This window comes from Etheostoma cragini, chromosome 16 (assembly GCF_013103735.1).
Source record: "Etheostoma cragini isolate CJK2018 chromosome 16, CSU_Ecrag_1.0, whole genome shotgun sequence".
NCBI lineage: Eukaryota > Metazoa > Chordata > Actinopteri > Perciformes > Percidae > Etheostoma > Etheostoma cragini.
Window position 1 is genome coordinate 24,274,983 of NC_048422.1, and position 17,851 is coordinate 24,292,833.

The 17,851-nt window shown below is 45.0% G+C and overlaps 1 protein-coding gene and 1 long non-coding RNA gene across 3 annotated transcripts in view; one reads left to right on the plus strand and one right to left on the minus strand.

Moving 5' to 3' along the window:
* Positions 1 to 17,851, plus strand: part of LOC117958993 — a 20,893-nt gene that overhangs the window by 1,264 nt on the left and 1,778 nt on the right. The window contains exons 2-3 of one of the 2 annotated variants that reach the window (XR_004659843.1): positions 5,089 to 5,096; positions 15,126 to 15,138. The exons of the other annotated variant lie outside the window; for it this stretch is intronic. This is a non-coding gene — a long non-coding RNA (uncharacterized LOC117958993). Of the gene's footprint in view, positions 1 to 5,088; positions 5,097 to 15,125; positions 15,139 to 17,851 lie in introns of those variants that run through there. 2 annotated transcript variants of the gene reach the window in all.
* Positions 4,362 to 10,594, minus strand: npy8ar (neuropeptide Y receptor Y8a). The gene is made up of 5 exons (XM_034895801.1): positions 10,475 to 10,594; positions 9,148 to 9,471; positions 8,349 to 8,590; positions 6,031 to 6,177; positions 4,362 to 5,528 (listed from the first exon to the last, which is right to left on the minus strand). The coding sequence occupies exons 2-5, from the start codon at positions 9,454 to 9,456 to the stop codon at positions 5,075 to 5,077; spliced, it is 1,152 nt and encodes a 383-aa protein (XP_034751692.1). The 5' UTR covers positions 9,457 to 9,471; positions 10,475 to 10,594; the 3' UTR covers positions 4,362 to 5,074.

Below are 17,851 nucleotides of genomic sequence, written 5' to 3' on the forward strand. Positions count from 1 at the left end.
TGTCTGTCTGCTGGCGTACCTTAGAGAGGGCTATGACAGAGCCGTGGCCCCTCCATGACGTTCTCTTTGCCAACAGTTTGAACAAATGTCCGCCTTGATTAATGTTACTGTCAATGTTCTGATTCTGAAGGACCTGTCAGCCTTCCAGCTCTCTAAGGCTGAAAAAACGTGCTGTGTTTGCTGGACTTACAGCTGCTAAGAGAATGATTGCAACCCCTTGGACGCCACTTCATGACCTATCTGTTAGTTCATGGATCCTTTCTGTTTTGGGTGTCACGTGCGGCTCGAGTGGGTGGAGCCCCGGGGAGACTCTGGAGACTTGACTCAGCACTGCTAAGTCCTTGGGGTCACCACTGTAGCCTTTTCTTTTGTTTGTGTCTGTCTGTGTGTCTATTTCTGCATGTATTGTTTGCCCCCCCATTCCTGTTTTTCCTCTGTGGTATTGCGCCCTGGGACGTGTTCCTATGTCCCAATGTGTTGTGCAGTGACAAACAGCTCTAACAAGCAGTCGAGTTCCCGTCAGACAGCGGATCCAGGGCAAGGCCAGCAGAGAAGCCCATTTCAAGAAAGTCCTCATCCTAGATCCAAGGAGTCCGGTCCTAAGAAACCTCCACGAGTCCGATGAACACTGCATGTTCCTTAGAAAAGGTTTCTATCAGCCTGAACACCAGCGCCCCACATGGACATGTCATCACTTAACTAATGTCTACATTTACATTTCAGATTATCTTGGAGACGGATGCATTTACAGATTTACCATCTGGATAAAATGAAGGTCTATATAAGAGCATCCAAAGAGAAGCATGTCATGGGACCTTTAATGAAGGGTGAAGACAGCGCTGCAGTCTGATTGGTCCCCACCAGATGTCAGTCTAACAGCATCTAAAACAGTGTCCACTTTAAGAGGGACGCCTGCTGAGACTAAAACACTGTCCCACAGAAAATTGTCCTGCATGAAGGTCAGACAGTTGCAGAGATTATTTTGGGCTGCAGTTTGTGTTTCTGTTATTATGTTTTTTGTCCCTGTGATTCAACATGACAAGTACACAGAGATAAGATAAGATTTGTCTTTTTATTTCACACAAGCTGTTCAAAGTGTGGATGGGGGGGGGGGGGCAGCTTGCACAATGCAACACAACAACACGTCGGATGAAGAACACAGCGGGACTGAACTGACGAGAGATTCGCTGGGCTCGGCTTCGGGTGACTCGCTGCGCATAAATTAGCATTAGTTTGATTTATAAAAAGAATCTTCACGCAGACGAACGGAGGACATTTAACCACCACACAAAAACATACAAAGCCAAAGCTTCTAGGATTTATGTTTCAGAATTAAATCGGACAAGAAGCGCAGCGGGAGCCGATTAAATAAAGATAAGCTTGAGAGGAGAAGCTCTAAAGGGAAAGGTACATTTCTGCTTTATTCTGCCTCCACACAGGGACGCACCGGTGCACCGTCTTCCCCCATTCTCCCCAGTTTCCTTGGTTACCTGTGATGACATAAAGACACACACACACACACACACACACACACACACACACACACACACACTCTGAGTGAAGAAGCGTTTCAACAGGCTGGCATGAAATGTGCTCGACTCTTTGAACACCTGCATCAGCATGCATTCAGGTCACAGAGTGGAACATCTCCACCAACACAGTCTTGCACAGCCAGACCCTCCTCCACAGCCCTGTGGAGGAGGGTCTGGTCTAGTCCACACAGCATTCTGGATGGGAGAGAAACATGCTCTTGTTTATTGGCATTTCTTTAAACCAATCACAATCGTCTTGGGCTTCAAATAGGCGGCGAAAACACCACAAAAGTGGCAAAAAGGCAAAGAAACGGTGGCTACAAAGCGATAAAAAGGCGGCTATAAAAAGGCGGCGATAAAAAGGCGGCGATTAAAAGGCGGCGATAAAAAAGCGGCGAAAAGGCAGAGTCGTCTTCAGCGTGCAGGTAACAATCCCAGTCTCTGGGCTTCTCCTGCAGAGACGGAGGCCTGTTGGCCGGCCGGGCTGCTGCAGGATTTCACCAGAAAAGAACCCCAGTAATTCTCCTAAGTGAGATTTGGAGGGATGAGGGGCAGAGGGCTTATCTTCCCACCCGGGGGAAATCACACAGGGCAGCTGGAGATGTTGCTACTGTTTGATGACGCTCTGCACGGTTTCTTTATCTCAGAGCAACGTGGCCTCTTATCAGGTCATCTCTTATCGAGGATGGTTGGATCTGAACTGGAGAGGCTTAGGAGTTATTACCAAACCACGACGGCATCTCTTCAAATGCTGAACGTCTGCATGTTTGTATGTATCTATGCATGTATGTATGTATCCTATTGTGTCAACCCCAAAACAATGTTGAGTGAGTAAATGAGTGTTTCCTACTTCCCAGTGAGTGTTGGTAGATTATTGAAGTACTTGATGCATATGCATGGCCCTCTTTGACCTCCTGGGTCCACCTGGACTCAGGTTTGGATCCGGCAGGCTCCATTAGAGCGACAGGTAATTCAATCTGTGTGTGAGAAGAAACAGGAAGCAGGAAGCCGGTGTGCCGCCGCCGTGCAGCTGGAGGCCGGGATTCAATCAGCCGCACTGTCTGAGGCCGACCCACGATTCAATGAGCAGACACACACACACACACACACACATCGTGGAAACCCGTGCAGATGTTGGACAGCTCACCCGGAGACTGAATACAGAGGACATTCAGAAACCGGATCAGAGGACACTCAGAAACCGGATCAGAGGACATTCAGGAACCGGGTCAGAGGACATTCAGGAACCGGGTCAGAGGACATTCAGGAACCGGGTCAGAGGACATTCAGAAACCGGATCAGAGGACATTCAGAAACCGGATCAGAGGACATTCAGAAACCGGATCAGAGGACATTCAGGAACCGGGTCAGAGGACATTTAGAAACTGGATCGCTCTCAAAACACCATGGATGGGTTTGTATCAAGTGTGTATGCATGTGGACACACCAGAGACACAAGATAACCCCCAAATCCCAGAAAAAGTGATATTTACATAATATGGACACTTTAAAATAATGAAATAGAAGACGAAAACCTCACGAACTCCTACACTGAATGCTACAATGGAAAAACTTAAATTTCTAATGGAAACAGACAATATATTTAATAAAATTGCAACGACAAACTGAACTTCAAGACACGTTTTTATGTTGTTTTTCAAAATCACAGTTTCATCAACAATGAGCTGGGAGAACATTTTCAGATTTTGGGGCTCGACCCAGAGCTTCAACAACAAAGTCTGACCTTGAAAATATGCCTTTATTAATTTAAAAGGTCTGGAAACTGCTACAAGACGTACCGAGCCCTCAGTATTCATAACATTCCTGGAAACTTTCCTCTCATTCAGAGAAACGCAGTAAGGCTGAGTGGCATCAACAACAATCTCTTCTCTCGTAGACTTTGTTGTTTTTATAACTCGTCCACTGATAATAGATATTAGTAGATGCCTTCACCACACGTTCACAAAGCTCACTTAGGCATGCTCATCGACAGTGTTCACGATTAGAATATAATTTACAACATACATATAAAACACACGTATGTCGACAAGCGGCTTACATTTTGTTTTTCTTCTTCATTTTTGTGTCGGTCCTACATTTCCCAAGTTTTCTGGTCAGTCAAATGCCAAATCACCAAACAGGTCGGTGAACAGGCTCAGCTCTGAGTTCAGCGATGTCTGAAAAGTTTGGGACGTTGGGTTTAAGGAATGTGTTTGTGCTTTTTCCGTAAGCTGCAGATGTTAGCGTGTTCACCGTAGTAGCTTGGGTTACCAGCGATGCTAGGAGTTAGCAAATAATTAGCTAACTACATTGTTATGTTGGGTTGACCCTCATGTTGTCCTCGGTTCAAATTGACCCGTTTTTCTATATCAAGGTTCTTTTTAACAAATTGAAGTGTTTTGAAATAGTATTGAGTAAAAGTTTACATATTCCAGTCTGTGATTATCATCAACATCCATTCCTTTAATTTTAGTCTCAATAATTCCTAATTTCTGCTTTTCTAACTCAAACATCAGGTATAATTTACTATAAATGAGGTTTATTGACCAGAAATTCCAAAAATAACTGTAAAACTAAAGTTAATAAGTTAGTGTTACGTAGTGTTAAATGTCATAAAAAGCATTGAATGTGTTGTCTGTCCAAGTTTATGTTTTCAACAGTAATCAAACCGGTTAAAACAGAACATCCTTTCCTGTAAAATACTTTATAATACACTTTGTTCCTGACATATTTTTCTTATCACACTGTATGTATTATAACAGCAAAACTAACCTACTCTGTCTGCAATACAAATACACAGTTGTCTCTTTGTCTCTTCTCTTTTGTGTGAAGCATGACTGCCGTGGTCGTGGTGGTATGTAGCACATAAAAGAGACGTCTGTAACTCAGTGTATGTGGTTTTTGGATCGTCACGGACCCAGACAGGGGACTCGTTTTAGAATCTGAATCTGATCCATTCGGCCCGTTAACTTTTGGAAAGTCTAGAAGATTAAATGATTTAATCCCGGTTCAAGTTAGCGGAGCGCTAAACAGGCCTGTTTTTACAAGTAAGTGTAATCTTTTTTGGCTTCATGTGCCGCAGAGCAGCCGGAGGTCCGGGTGGATGTTTGGGTCCTAAAACACCGGGGTTTCAAGCTGGGAAGCAGAGTTTCTGTCCTGGAAGAAGAAAAGGAGAAAACACAAGACTTTCACCAGGAAACAGGTGTTCATGTCCTGGAGAAGTTAAGGAGAAAACACAAGACTTTCACCAGGAAACAGGTGTTTGAGTTTGTCATTCATTGGATCAAACGGGGCTCTGCCTCTGTATCCAGGTCTTATTATACATCCATTAACATCAATTTACAAGATTGTGCTTCTTGTTTTTTGGACTTGAAGCTGCATCATCTTCATTCTTTCCTGCCCTGAACAGCCAGCCCGACTCAAACAAAGCTCCTTTACTCTGGCAGGAATGTATGGAAAGTAAAGTTGTAGTACTGTTCGAGTCAGAGCTTTCAGCCACTCGTAAGCCATGTGCCTGGCAGACAAATGTCAGAAAACAGGTGCTAACAGGTGTTAGCTGGTATTGTTTTGGCAGGTAATGTTGAGCTGATCTCCAGTCTGGGCGAGGGAACGCACACCGATCCCATCCTGTTGAGCGAGGTGGCCTTCGTGATGCCTTCGCTGCCCACGGTGGACAGCGGAAAGCTCTCGTAGCTCTCCGCCGCGCGGTGGCAACACTGGCAGCGCTGCACCGTTAGCTTCAGCTCCCTCTGGAAGTTGCTGTTGAGGAAGCCGTACACCACGGGGTTGATGCAGGTGGAGGCCATCGCCATGAGGTGGCAGGCGGAGAAGACTGCGTCGTGCTGGCAGTCGGGCAGCGCCTGGTGGTGCCAGTCGAACAGCGTGTTGAAGACGTTGAGCGGCAGCCAGCACAGAGCGAAGGCTACGACGATGGCGACCAGCATAGTGTTGATCCTCTGGGCGCCCTGAGTCCTCCGGCTGCGCTCCAGCATGTCCCTGCAACACACAGCAGACAACACACCGTGAAATATCACAACAACTACGACACAATAGAGCTCAACGGTATGGTTCTGGAGGTAAAAATCTGTGTTTTTGTGATTGTTGCAAAAATCTGCGTTTTCTTAAATAATGCGATGCAATATGCAGGATATTTATGTAATTTCATGCAATAAATAAGCGACAACTTGCAAAAACTGCAGTTTGATGAAAAAGATTTTCACCAGGAAACAGGTGTTCATGTCCTGGAGAAGTTAAGGAGAAAACACCAGACTTTCACCAGGAAACAGGTGTTCATGTCCTGGAGAAGTTAAGGAGAAAACACAAGACTTTCACCAGGAAACAGGTCTAAAAACCAGATAAAAATTGGCTCAGGAAAGGGAAATTTTGGGTCTCCTGCAGGAGCTGCTGCCACCACGACCCGATACCGGATAAGCGGATGAAGATGGATGGATGGAAAAAATGACTGAAACAACCATGCTCGATAGATAAGTGAAATGACCTGCGTCGCCTGAGGCGGAGGAAGATGCGGAGGTAGCAGAGGAGCACCAGCAGCAGAGGCAGGCAGTACTGGAAGAGCAGCAGCGAGGTGGTGTAGGCCAGACGATGCTTATCTGACGGCCACAGCTCCATGCAGATAAGATGGTCCCTGAGGAAAGACACACACACACACACACACACACACACACACACACACACACACACAGGTGTTTAGTGGCATCGGTGGCTGACAGGCTCAGATTATTTAATTAGTGTTTTAATCGGTAGATAAGATGCAGAAACATGGCTGCGTCCTCATCAGCTGCCTCATGGAGAAAACATGTCACATTAGAGAGTGAAGGACAAATTTGCATGCATTGTTTTGTTCATGAGAGATGTGACATTTTGAATGTTTTAATGATTGTGTGCGCTTGCAGGGTGACTAGTTCCCCATGTTTTTATGTCTAAGTGACAGAGTGGAACAACACTCTTTAAATTGGTCCAGTATTAAAAGAGACGTTAGCGTCCACTAACAGTTGTGTTGTTGTCGCTGACAGACTCTCATTATTATTCTAAGTGTCTGAAAACATTATGAAAGGATCCCTACAGAGATAGACCTTTAAGTTAAAGAGGGAGATCCTTTTAGTTTAACATGAAACAGCCCCAACATCACCAAACCCACCAGACTCCATGTAAATAATCACTACTTTTAATCATTATAAAACATACTTTATTCAAACTGGACAGAAACTAAATAAAACTACCATCTACTTGGTGATGGTGATGTTGGGGCTGTTTCCTGTTAAATTAAAAGGATCTTACTCTTTAACTAAAGGTCTATCTCTGTATGGATCCTTTGATTCTATGTGAGCATGTCAAATGAGAGAGAGAGAGGGAGAGAGAAAGAGAGAGAGAGAGAGAGAGAGAGAGAAAAAACAATGAATTGATTGTTCCTCATCCGAGGGCTGATAAGCACCCGAGGGATTAAGTTTCAAAGCATGCGGATGATAAACTAAACCCACAATTACCATACACACTTCTGCTCTGCAAGGCATATTTCCTTTGTAGCATTCATACAGTCTACAGATACTGTTCATACAATGCATTTAATACTTAGTATAAACTGTTATATGGCTGCCCTGTCATGTGGTTATTATGAGCGTCTCTGGGTCGGGGAGCATCGTACTGCTGACATGGTGAAATATAAATTATGAACAGCCTTGAAAGTGACCAATCATAGGAGGGCCTGTGCCGTCATCGGTTACCGTGACCAATGTGTCATAAGGAAGTAATATTCGGGAGAGCGGACATCCCTTTCGAGGCGATAGCCATACCAATACATAACCGAAATTTACTTTCGGCATGTGTAACTCGTTGGTATAATGTGATCAGTCAATGGCAGACAACAAACCACGTCATGAAACATCATTTCTGTTTCTTGATTTTTTGGACTGGCTGGCCAGGATGTTAGCCAATGTTAGCTCTAAGGTAAGAGGTATGGGTAACGTTAGATATATCGGCAAGGGTTTACGGACATTTCAAAACCATTGCACACATATCAACAAACCGAACATGTGAGAGACACTTGTATTACTTTATTTATGGAGTTACCTTGGGCTGGATGGTTAATAAAGACAGAGATGGGCTTGCTCAACGAGGCCTGCCCGCGTGGGTGAGATCGTCTTTAAAGTCGTCCACATTGACAGAAACACTGCAGAAATCTCCGCCAGATGTTCCTTATTTCGGCCGGATGTCTGTCCCCTTCCTCTGTCTCTGGTAAATTCAGACAGCTAGCTAGACTATCTGTCCAATCGGACAACATTTCTACCAATGTTATGTAAATTGGTAGAAACGTTGTTGCCTTGTAGTCGTTTTTCGTTGCCTTGTAGTTGCCTTTTGCCATTTTTTTTGCCGCTTTGTGGTTGTTTTTTGTCGCCTTTTCGGCCGGATGTCCATCCCCGTCCTCTGTCTCTGTGTTGGGACTCTAACCTGCGGCTGATTTCTGAGGACTATGGTTACCTGTTCCTCAGGACTAAAAAAACTACTTCTGAACGCACACATGTTCCACCAAAACTACTTCCCTTTCTTACAGATAGAGCACGTCTAGACAGCTCTATAATATACAGGTAGAGCAGGTCTAGACCACACTAGACAATATAATTTAAAAGGACCCAACAGTTCTAGTAGTTCCCGCCAGAGCAAAGTTCTATAGACAATTTCCGGATAAATATATAGTCGCAGCCATTAATTATTACACAGATATTTCTTAGAGTGGGGACTACCCAGACCTTCCTCCAGGATTGAAGAGGAAGGTCCGGCAAAGCGAGACTAGGATTTCACCTGAAGGGGTTTGCGGGCAAGCTGATGTTCTGGAAGGGGTCGTCGGTGAGGATGTTGAAGGAGAGGAAGGGCAGCGAGATGAAGCAGGCGACCAGCCACGTCAGCCCGACGGCCAGGTACGAGTGTCCGGCTGCCGGGGACCAGCCGGTGGGGTGGAGGATCAGCTGGTGGCGCTCCAGAGCGATCAGCACCAGAGAGAAGACGGACACGGTCACGGACATGCACTGGATGAAGGGAGTCACCTGCACAGACCCAGGGGAAAAGGGGTTTATCTCGATGTAATGTCCATTCTTTGAGCAACAATATCAGGTCTGCCATGATTTGGATTCAAATAAATTCAGGTTCCCTGCAGCTGATTGGTTCTTGCCATAATATGAATTCTACCAGTCGTCCAATAGGCTGTCGGTTGTGTATCAACCTGACTTCTGCACAACACAGCTGATGGTCCCAACTCCATTAATAGGGCAAGAAATTCCACAAATTAACCCTGACAACGCCCACCTATGGAGGGAAACCATTTCAAGTGACTACCTCTTGAAGCTCATTGAGAGAACAAGGGTTTGCAGCGCTATCACAAATGCAAAGAGGGGGGACTTTGAAGAAACTAGAATATAAGACATATTTTTGTTAAGTACATAATTCCACATGTGTTCATTTGTAGTTTTGATGCCTTCAGTGATCATCTATCTAGCTAACATATCTATCTAAATAGTCATGAAAATAAAGGAAACGTGACAACGCGTTTCCAGACACAACGTCATGCAGTTGGGTTGTTAATATTAAAAACGTGGCCACCCACCTTACACAGGGCCTCCCCGAGGACCCAGCGGTCCATCAGCGTGTAAATGACGGTGACGGGGAGACACACGACGCACATGAGGATGTCCGAGCACGACAGGTTGGCGATCAGGATGTTGGTGACGTTGCGCAGCTCCTGTTGCCGGGCGATGATGAACACCAGGCCCGCGTTGCCTAGCAAGCCGATTGCGATCACAGCGCTGTACGCCACGATCAGGAACGTCGCGCCGCCCACCGAGGGCGGGCACTGGGACGTGTTCGCCCAATCAGACGGCTCCAAGACACCGAGGGCGCTGCTGTCGTTGGACATGGCAGGGAATCCAGCCTGAAGAACAAAAACACGGATATAAACCGGTAGGAGTGCAATGGAGCTGAAAACTCACGGTTTGAATTGGAGTCACGGATCAGAGACATTTTTGGATCAGCACAAAAAAAGGGGGGACAAAATTCTCTTTTTTTAAACCCTTTATTGTCATTACTTAAAATACTGTCGTGAAACAGCATATTCAACGACTTTTCCAAGGAAGTTGGAGAAAGTTACCTAGCTGATGGATCTTACCGAGCTACTGAGCATGTGCAGCTCCCAACAAAAATAGGATAGAAGGGGGATGTCTTACTCTGGAGATAAAACTAGTGAGATGCCTCACTCTGGAGATAAAACTAGAGAGACGTCTCACTCTGGAGATAAAACTAGTGAGATGCCTCACTCTGGAGATAAAACTAGTGAGATGTTTCACTCTGGAGATAAAACTAGTGAGATGTCTCACTCTGGAGATAAAACTAGTGAGATGCCTCACTCTGGAGATAAAACTAGTGAGATGTCTCACTCTGGAGATAAAACTAGTGAGCAGATTTGGGGCCCTTTAATGGACTATTCCTGCGCAAAATTAACCTAGGGGTTAATAACATATGTGTGTTGTTCTCTACGATCTGTTTTTATGCTAATTTAATGCGTCTCTAGCTCAAAACAAGCTTTTTGGGACCAGGGGGAAATCCTGCACATCGCGTCTGATAAATCACAATCTGCTTATACTTGAAAATTAAGCCCCATATTTTCTTAATCATGAATTTGTATCAGATGTTATCCTCCTTAATTCCAATTTGGGTCCTTATTTTAAGACAAATCTTAGAAATGTGGGAACATAGGGCTGACCCCCAGGGGTCAACAGGACCAAAGCCCCGAGGCTGCAGTTAAACTCCCCCCCCCCCCCCCCCCCCCCCCCCCCCACACAAAAAAGTCAAAGCCCACAGCCTGATTAGAGCAGATATAACAGGATAAAAGAGGCAGATGATGGATTGTTTTCAGTGTTGTGTTGTCAGTTTCATACTTAAGCTGCAGATGAGGGCTTGTAACTGAGGAGAGGATTCAAATATAGATGTTCTCCTCTTTGTCATTCGCTGTCGGCATCCCGGTGGATCAGCTCGGCGTCAGCGTTTTCCCTGCAAAACAACAGAAAAACACAACAGTCAAAGAGTACCGAGAGGGAGGAAGATGAAACAAACTGAAGCCGTGCTGCGTAGAAGAACAAAAACAGAAAAAGTGACAAGTCTTCTCTGCACAATCTTTGATAGGGTTACTTAATTTTGCACCACCACTGCATTGGTGTCTAAGAGACTGTAAGAAAATCTTGGAAATTGGTCAAGTATTGACCTAGACAAACGAGCTGTGATGTAACCAATAGAACAAATGTTCAGCATCACTTTGCATCCACTAAAAGTTCTGTTGTTGCAGCTGACAGACTCCGATTATTATTCTAAGTTTCTGAAAACATTATGGGATGGATCCCTACAGAGATAGACCTTTTAGGTAAAGAGTAAGATCCTTTTGTTAACAGGGAACAGAAATCACCATCACCAAACCCACCAGACTCCATGTAAATAATCACTACTTTTAGTGTGTATAGAGCAGCATATCTCCACCAGACTCCATGTAAATAATCACTACTTTTAGTGTGTATAGAGCAGCATATCTCCACCAGACTCCATGTAAATAATCACTACTTTTAACGTGTATAGACGTTGTTCCCATCCCTCAGACACAAAAACATGGGGAAATAGTCACCCTTCAAGCTGAATCATGAAAACATAAAAATTTTTGCATCTCTCATAAATAAAACAATGCAACTCTCTAATGGTCTGTGACATGGTTTTCTCCCTGAGGCGACGTGAAGTGTTTGACAATGATGCAAACTAATACAAACTAATCAAACCCTCGCTCTCATTAGCAAATACTCTACTCACACGCCCATTGGAAAGAATCGACCGACAGCTGCCCATTGGACAGAATCGACCGACAGCTGCCCATTCACTGTGCCAGCCTCGCTCTCTGCAGAGCTCTGTCTGTCTCTCCCAGTCCTCTTGACATACTTCACGACACCCGAGGGACAAAAGCTGTCAGAAAATGAGACGCCCTCACAGGTGTTACTGACTCACGCCCTCCGCGGCCGGACCGGGAGAATAAAATCATCAGGCCGGGCCAATGAAATACTGTAAAATCTTTTCTGTTGGACTCTTAATTCACCCATTTACATGTGGAGATATGCAGCTCTATACACGCTAAAAGTAGTGATTATTTACATGGAGTCTGGTGGAGATATGCTGCTCTATACACGCTAAAAGTAGTGATTATTTACATGGAGTCTGGTGGAGATATGCTGCTCTATACACGCTAAAAGTAGAGATTATTTACATGGAGTCTGGTAGAGATATGCCATTCCCCCTGCTCTGGCGTGTCCCCCTCTCATTCCCCCTGCTCTGGCATTCTCCCCTCTCATTCCCCCTGCTCTGGCGTGTCCCCCTCTCATTCCCCCTGCTCTGGCATTCTCCCCTCTCATTCCCCCTGCTCTTGCATTTTCCCCTCTCATCCCCCCTGCCTGGTTTGGGAGCATTAGTGTAAACAAAGATTACTTCTCATACTATAGATTAAAAACACTCGTGTGGCTTAAAATCCCAAAACGTAGCAATGTGAACGTTGCCTAAGAAACATGCAATGATTATATAATGAAAGTGGAACTCTTTGGGATAAAATACAGAAAATGTCAACGCAATTACCAACATCTCAAATAAAATCAGACAAACAAACTGCAAATAAAATGACAGTTAATTATCTCTGAGACAATAAAATTAGACATTTAAAGGATCTCATGCCCGAGGCTTCATTACAACGTGGAAGAACAGAGAAAACAGACGTCTGCATCGTCTGCAACATCTCTCCAGCCTGAATCTTTGATTCAACCCTGATTTATTTCATTATTTTTCTCAATTAGATACGATGCCCCAGTTTATTTATTCCTCGCAGATATGAAGTTCAAAGAAGGCGTTGGATTACCCAGGAAGACCCGGGGATGATGAAGCAGGGAGACGGGTCCTGCTGCTGCACCCCAAGCTTCACAGGACACAGCAGTGGTGGAGTACTTATAGCATACTGCGAACCCCCCCCCCCCCCGGCCTCATGCTCGCCCGTGTCCCAAAGCGACTTCCTCATACATTTTATGTAACATTACCGCGTATGGCATCCGCCTCATCTGGCTTGTTTCCTGTAGTTACTCTAGTTTCTGGGACGTACCCGTCTGCTGCAGCTTCAGGGGTAGACTTAGGAAAACAATGGGAGTGTAGTTTGAGTTGTGTAATGCCAATTAGTAATAATAATAATGATTATGTATCCCTTCATTAGTCCCACAAGGGGAAATTACGATTTACACTCTGTTATTACACATTACACCCAGTATTACACATATTAGTGGTCCAAGCCCGAGTCTGGGAGAGCTGCTGAAGCAAAGCAACACCGATTGTTTTCCTAAGGATTATTTTATTTGGTTTTTTGCACACGTTTGATATCAGTTTTCATAAATGTGTCAACAAAAGTCAACAACAAAAGTGTTGATTTTCTATTTTGAAGGGAAGACAACACGAGGCTTAAGATTACAATATGACTGTTGTCCTTCACAAACCGAGGCTGCGGGCCGCATGAAATCTGGTCGCGGGCCGTGATACAGCCGACCCTGCATCACAACCGACCCTGTATCACAACCGACCCTGCATCATTACAACCGACCCTGCATCATCACAACCGACCCTGTATCACAACCGACCTGCATCATTACCACCGACCCTGCATCACAACCGACCCTGTATCACAACCGACCCTGTATCACAACCGACCCGGCATCATCACAACCGACCCTGCATCATCGCAACCGACCCTGTATCACAACCGACCCTGCATCACAACCGACCCTGCATCATCGCAACCGACCCTGCATCATTACAACCAACCCTGCATCATTACAACCGACCCTGCATCATTACAACCGACCCTGTATCACAACCGACCCTGCATCATCACAACCGACCCTGTATCACAACCGACCCTGTATCACAACCGACCCTGCATCATTACAACCGACCCTGTATCACAACCGACCCTGCATCATTATAGCCGACCCTGCATCATTACAACCGACCCTGTATCACAACCGACCCTGTATCACAACCGACCCTGCATCATTACAGCCGACCCTGCATCATTACAGCTGACCCTGCATCATTACAGCCGACCCCGCATTACAGTTGACCCTATACTGTATATATAAATATATATAGAGACCTGTATGAGTCTCTAGCCGGGTTGCTAGATTTGCAAGTGCTTCTTCTTCTTCTCCTCGGCCGGGAAAAGACAACTGTGTTGCATTGTGGGACACGGGAGTAAAATGGGTACAAGGACACATCGTATGCATGCTCAAACTAGCTGTGCAATGCAATTATTTTATAGTGGACTACATGCGGGGAGTCTCAGAACGCGGGTCAGCACGGGGGAAACGATCCTTTAGGTTTAATGTCTGTAAGTGTACCCTCAGCTCGGGAATAATGTCACATGATATGGGAGAGAGAGAGAGAGAGAGAGAGAGACAGGCTCTGGCAGAAAATAGAAGGAGAGGACAGCACAAGAAGAGGAAAGTCTCCGTTTGTGTGCTCGTCACATACATGCAGGCATTCACACCTCTTCCCCTGATTGAATGTGACTTCCTGTCACACTGGACGGACGGTTCCTGGAACACAGAGCGAGTTCAGAGCTGCACCGCTCTATGAATTATAAAACACATGGATAGATATACCGTGTGGAGCTTTGCTGAAATCTTAAATATTCCATTTCTGTCCCCTAGAGTGCTGTTTTAATCACTGACAGGCTCCTGTTTCTAACTCTGAGTCAAGTGCGTAACTTTGGGTTCAACATTGGGGGGGGTGAGAGGGTCGGGGGAGGGTCGGGGGAGACCTCCACTTTTGAGCAAAATGTACATTTTTTGCACATCAAATCATTTCCTGCAATGTTTCTGCATCAATTTGTGATTCAAATGTCTTTATTTATGTCAAGGAAATTACAATAGGATTTTTGGCCAGTTTTAATCGCTGGGTTTGGGGGGGCAGGGGCTTCACGTGGGTCTGGATTCTCAGAAAATTCAAAGCCAGACCGTCACGGCGGCTTGTTCAGAATACAATCTCATATTTTCCTAAAATAGTTCACAGAGACTTGTTTCTGTTTTCTTTTGAGAGACTCTAGTCTCGCTCATCCCGCTCCTCCTTTGCGGGTCAGCTCTCCACCAATCAGGTTGGTCATTTGAGTCCGACTGCCGGCAGAGCCCGCCTTCCGACCGAGCATGTCAAGTCGGCCAAAACAAAGCCCGCCGGCCCCCCGACTGACGACGGCAAGGACCACACCGAACAGACTTAGCTCACCGACCTCGCCAGACTGTCCAAGGGCCGGTTAACGGGTTGGGGGGGTCAGGGTCCTAAGGGGTCCTAAGGGGTCCTAAAGCATTAAAAACGTTGAGGACCCCTGTCCTAAAGGGTTACATTACATTATAGGGTTACCATGTCAAATGTTTTGGTCCACATTAGTCACTGAAACATGGGTGCATGGGAAAATAGGGTCCAGGTTAAAAGAAATACCCTTTAAATTAAGATGTCAGCCTTGAATAAGAGCTGGAAGAGTCTGTTGCACGGCTTAAAATTATTTCCTCTCCCTTTAACGTCGCCATAAATCAGCAGCGACAGCAGCCGGCACGCCGTGCCAACACCGTGGGAGGACACAGAGCCTCGTTTCTCCAACAAACAGCTCTGGTGCTTCACGTAAACACACACACGAGCTCTTTCTCCATTTTATTTATCACACCTTACACACTCCCACACAGCAGAAGACAGGCTGCCAGGGACCAAGCACGATCCTGGTCTACAACCTCATCCTTCCCTGTTCCAACGATTCCTATCTTCTCTGATGCTGAGTCGCAATCGGACCTGGACCAGGTCCACATACAGCCGGACCTGGTTTCAAAACAAATCTGCAATGTTTTATCACCGCCCATACATTCATTGTTTGCTGTTTTTAATCAACAATTCGTACACATAGCTACAAAAAGCAGAAAGTACTGTGATTGGTGTGGATTCAACGTATTTATTATTGTCAGCAGCACATTGACTGCTGCTGTATAAGAGCTCATGGAGGGGGGTGTTAGCTACAAAAACAAAGGACTTTCACCAGGAAACAGGTGTTCATGTCCTGGAGAAGTTAAGGAGAAAACACCAGACTTTCACCAGGAAACAGGTGTTCATGTCCTGGAGAAGTTAAGGAGAAAACACCAGACTTTCACCAGGAAACAGGTGTTCATGTCCTGGAGAAGTTAAGGAGAAAACACCAGACTTTCACCAGGAAACAGGTGTTCATGTCCTGGAGAAGTTAAGGAGAAAACACCAGACTTTCACCAGGAAACAGGTGTTCATGTCCTGGAGAAGTTAAGGAGAAAACAGTCTTGTGACAGTTGTGTAAATTCACAGGATATCATTGAATCGGTGTACCATTTCGCACTAACCACGCTGAAATTTCACATTTGCTGACAATTACAAATACTAAAGCCTCTCGATCCTTTTACTTTATAAGCGTCTAACTCTCTCGCTCTACCACTAGTCAGGTCGAAAAACTCCACAATCTGACCGACAAGTCTGGGAATGAAGAAAAACGTAACGCTGCCTCCCTCATAGTTCATAACGATGTGTTTGTTAGTGTGAGAGAGGAGGTGGAGAGCTCGTTACATCTCTGCTCAAATCTACCCAACAGCTGATAGATAGATAGATAGATAGATAGATAGATAGATAGATAGATAGAGAGATAGATAGATAGATAGATAGAGAGATAGAGAGATAGAGAGATAGAGAGAGAGATAGAGAGATAGAGAGATAGAGAGATAGATAGATAGATGGATAGATAGATAGATGGGAAATTACGGTGTTACAGCAGCACACATACAGCAATCACACAAACACAGAATATAAATGAGATAGGAAAAATATACATACACACATACATACAATATACAGGAAATAGGAATAGGAATAAAATAAAAGAACAAATATTTGAATATATACAGGATGAGGAAACAAAAATGTGCAACTGCTTAAATAATATGCTAAATGTAAATAAACCAGTTGTGCAGGTTGCACTTGTGTGCAGTAGTGTGGTGTGCACTAGTGCAGTAGTGTGTGTGCACTAGTGCAGTAGTGTGTGTGCACTAGTGCAGTAGTGTGGTGTCTAAAAGTCTTAAATAAAGACGTAGCATGCACACGGCTGGGAGGAGGACATGGAGATAGTATTTTTTAGTTTTTAGGGGATTGTGTATTTGCGTCGCTGTGAGAACGCACCCTTCATGTTCATCCCTTGTGTTCGTTTCCGCAAAGTTACACAACTCAGATCAGACCTCTCTCATATCAGCAGTTCGTTTGCTGGTGGTTGCCATGACAGCGTGATGAACGAGCCCGTGTCCTCCCGGTGCGTACGACGGTGGGCGTGATGATCAGTGGTGTTTTCTATCTGATGCGACGCCTCGTTTTCTCTGACTCGGCTCCTCGTTATGAGGCACACAGAGGCCTCGAGGCGTGAAATCGTCCTCAGATGTTTGAGGATGCATCAGTGTCCTGAGTGACTACATGGGAACAAATATGTTTGAAATCGGTGTCAGGTGGTCCAGAGGACCCAAATACAGAGAGAGCCAGACCATGGTGACCTGGAGGATTTAACCCTAATGTTGTCCTCATGTTGTCTTCATGTTGTCTTCATGTTATCTTCATGTTGTCCTATATCAATGTTATTTTGGGGAATTAAAAAGAACATTGATATAGGACAACATGAGGACAACATGAAGACAACATGAGGACAACATGAAGACAACATGAAGACAACATGAGGACAACATGAAGACAACATGAAGACAACATGAGGACAACATGAAGACAACATGAAGACAACATGAGGACAACATGAAGACAACATGAAGACAACATGAGGACAACATGAAGACAACATGAAGACAACATGAGGACAACATGAAGACAACATGAAGACAACATGAGGACAACATGAAGACAACATGAAGACAACATGAGGACAACATGAAGACAACATGAGGACAACATGAGGACAACATGAAGACAACATGAAGACAACATGAGGACAACATGAAGACAACATGAGGGTTAAATGATACTTCAAATCTTTAAAATACCTTACGATATGAATGTACTATTATGTTATACTCTTTTCAGGGAATAATGCATGACTGATGTAATAATGCATGACTGATGTGCCTAGGGTACACGTACCCCCTCCATAGTACCCCTAGGGTACACGTACCCCCTCCATAGTACCCCTAGGGTACACG

Bases quoted from the DNA above. Each gene is read 5' to 3' on its own strand.
- npy8ar (XM_034895801.1), bottom strand. From the start codon at position 9,456: ATGTCCAACGACAGCAGCGCCCTCGGTGTCTTGGAGCCGTCTGATTGG. The intron at 8,591-9,147 runs GTGGGTGGCCAC...GGGTCTGTGCAG, and splicing joins TCGGGGAGGCCCTGTGTAAG to GTGACTCCCTTCATCCAGTG. The intron at 5,529-6,030 runs GTCATTTCACTT...TGTGTGTTGCAG, and splicing joins CTCCGCCTCAGGCGACGCAG to GGACATGCTGGAGCGCAGCC.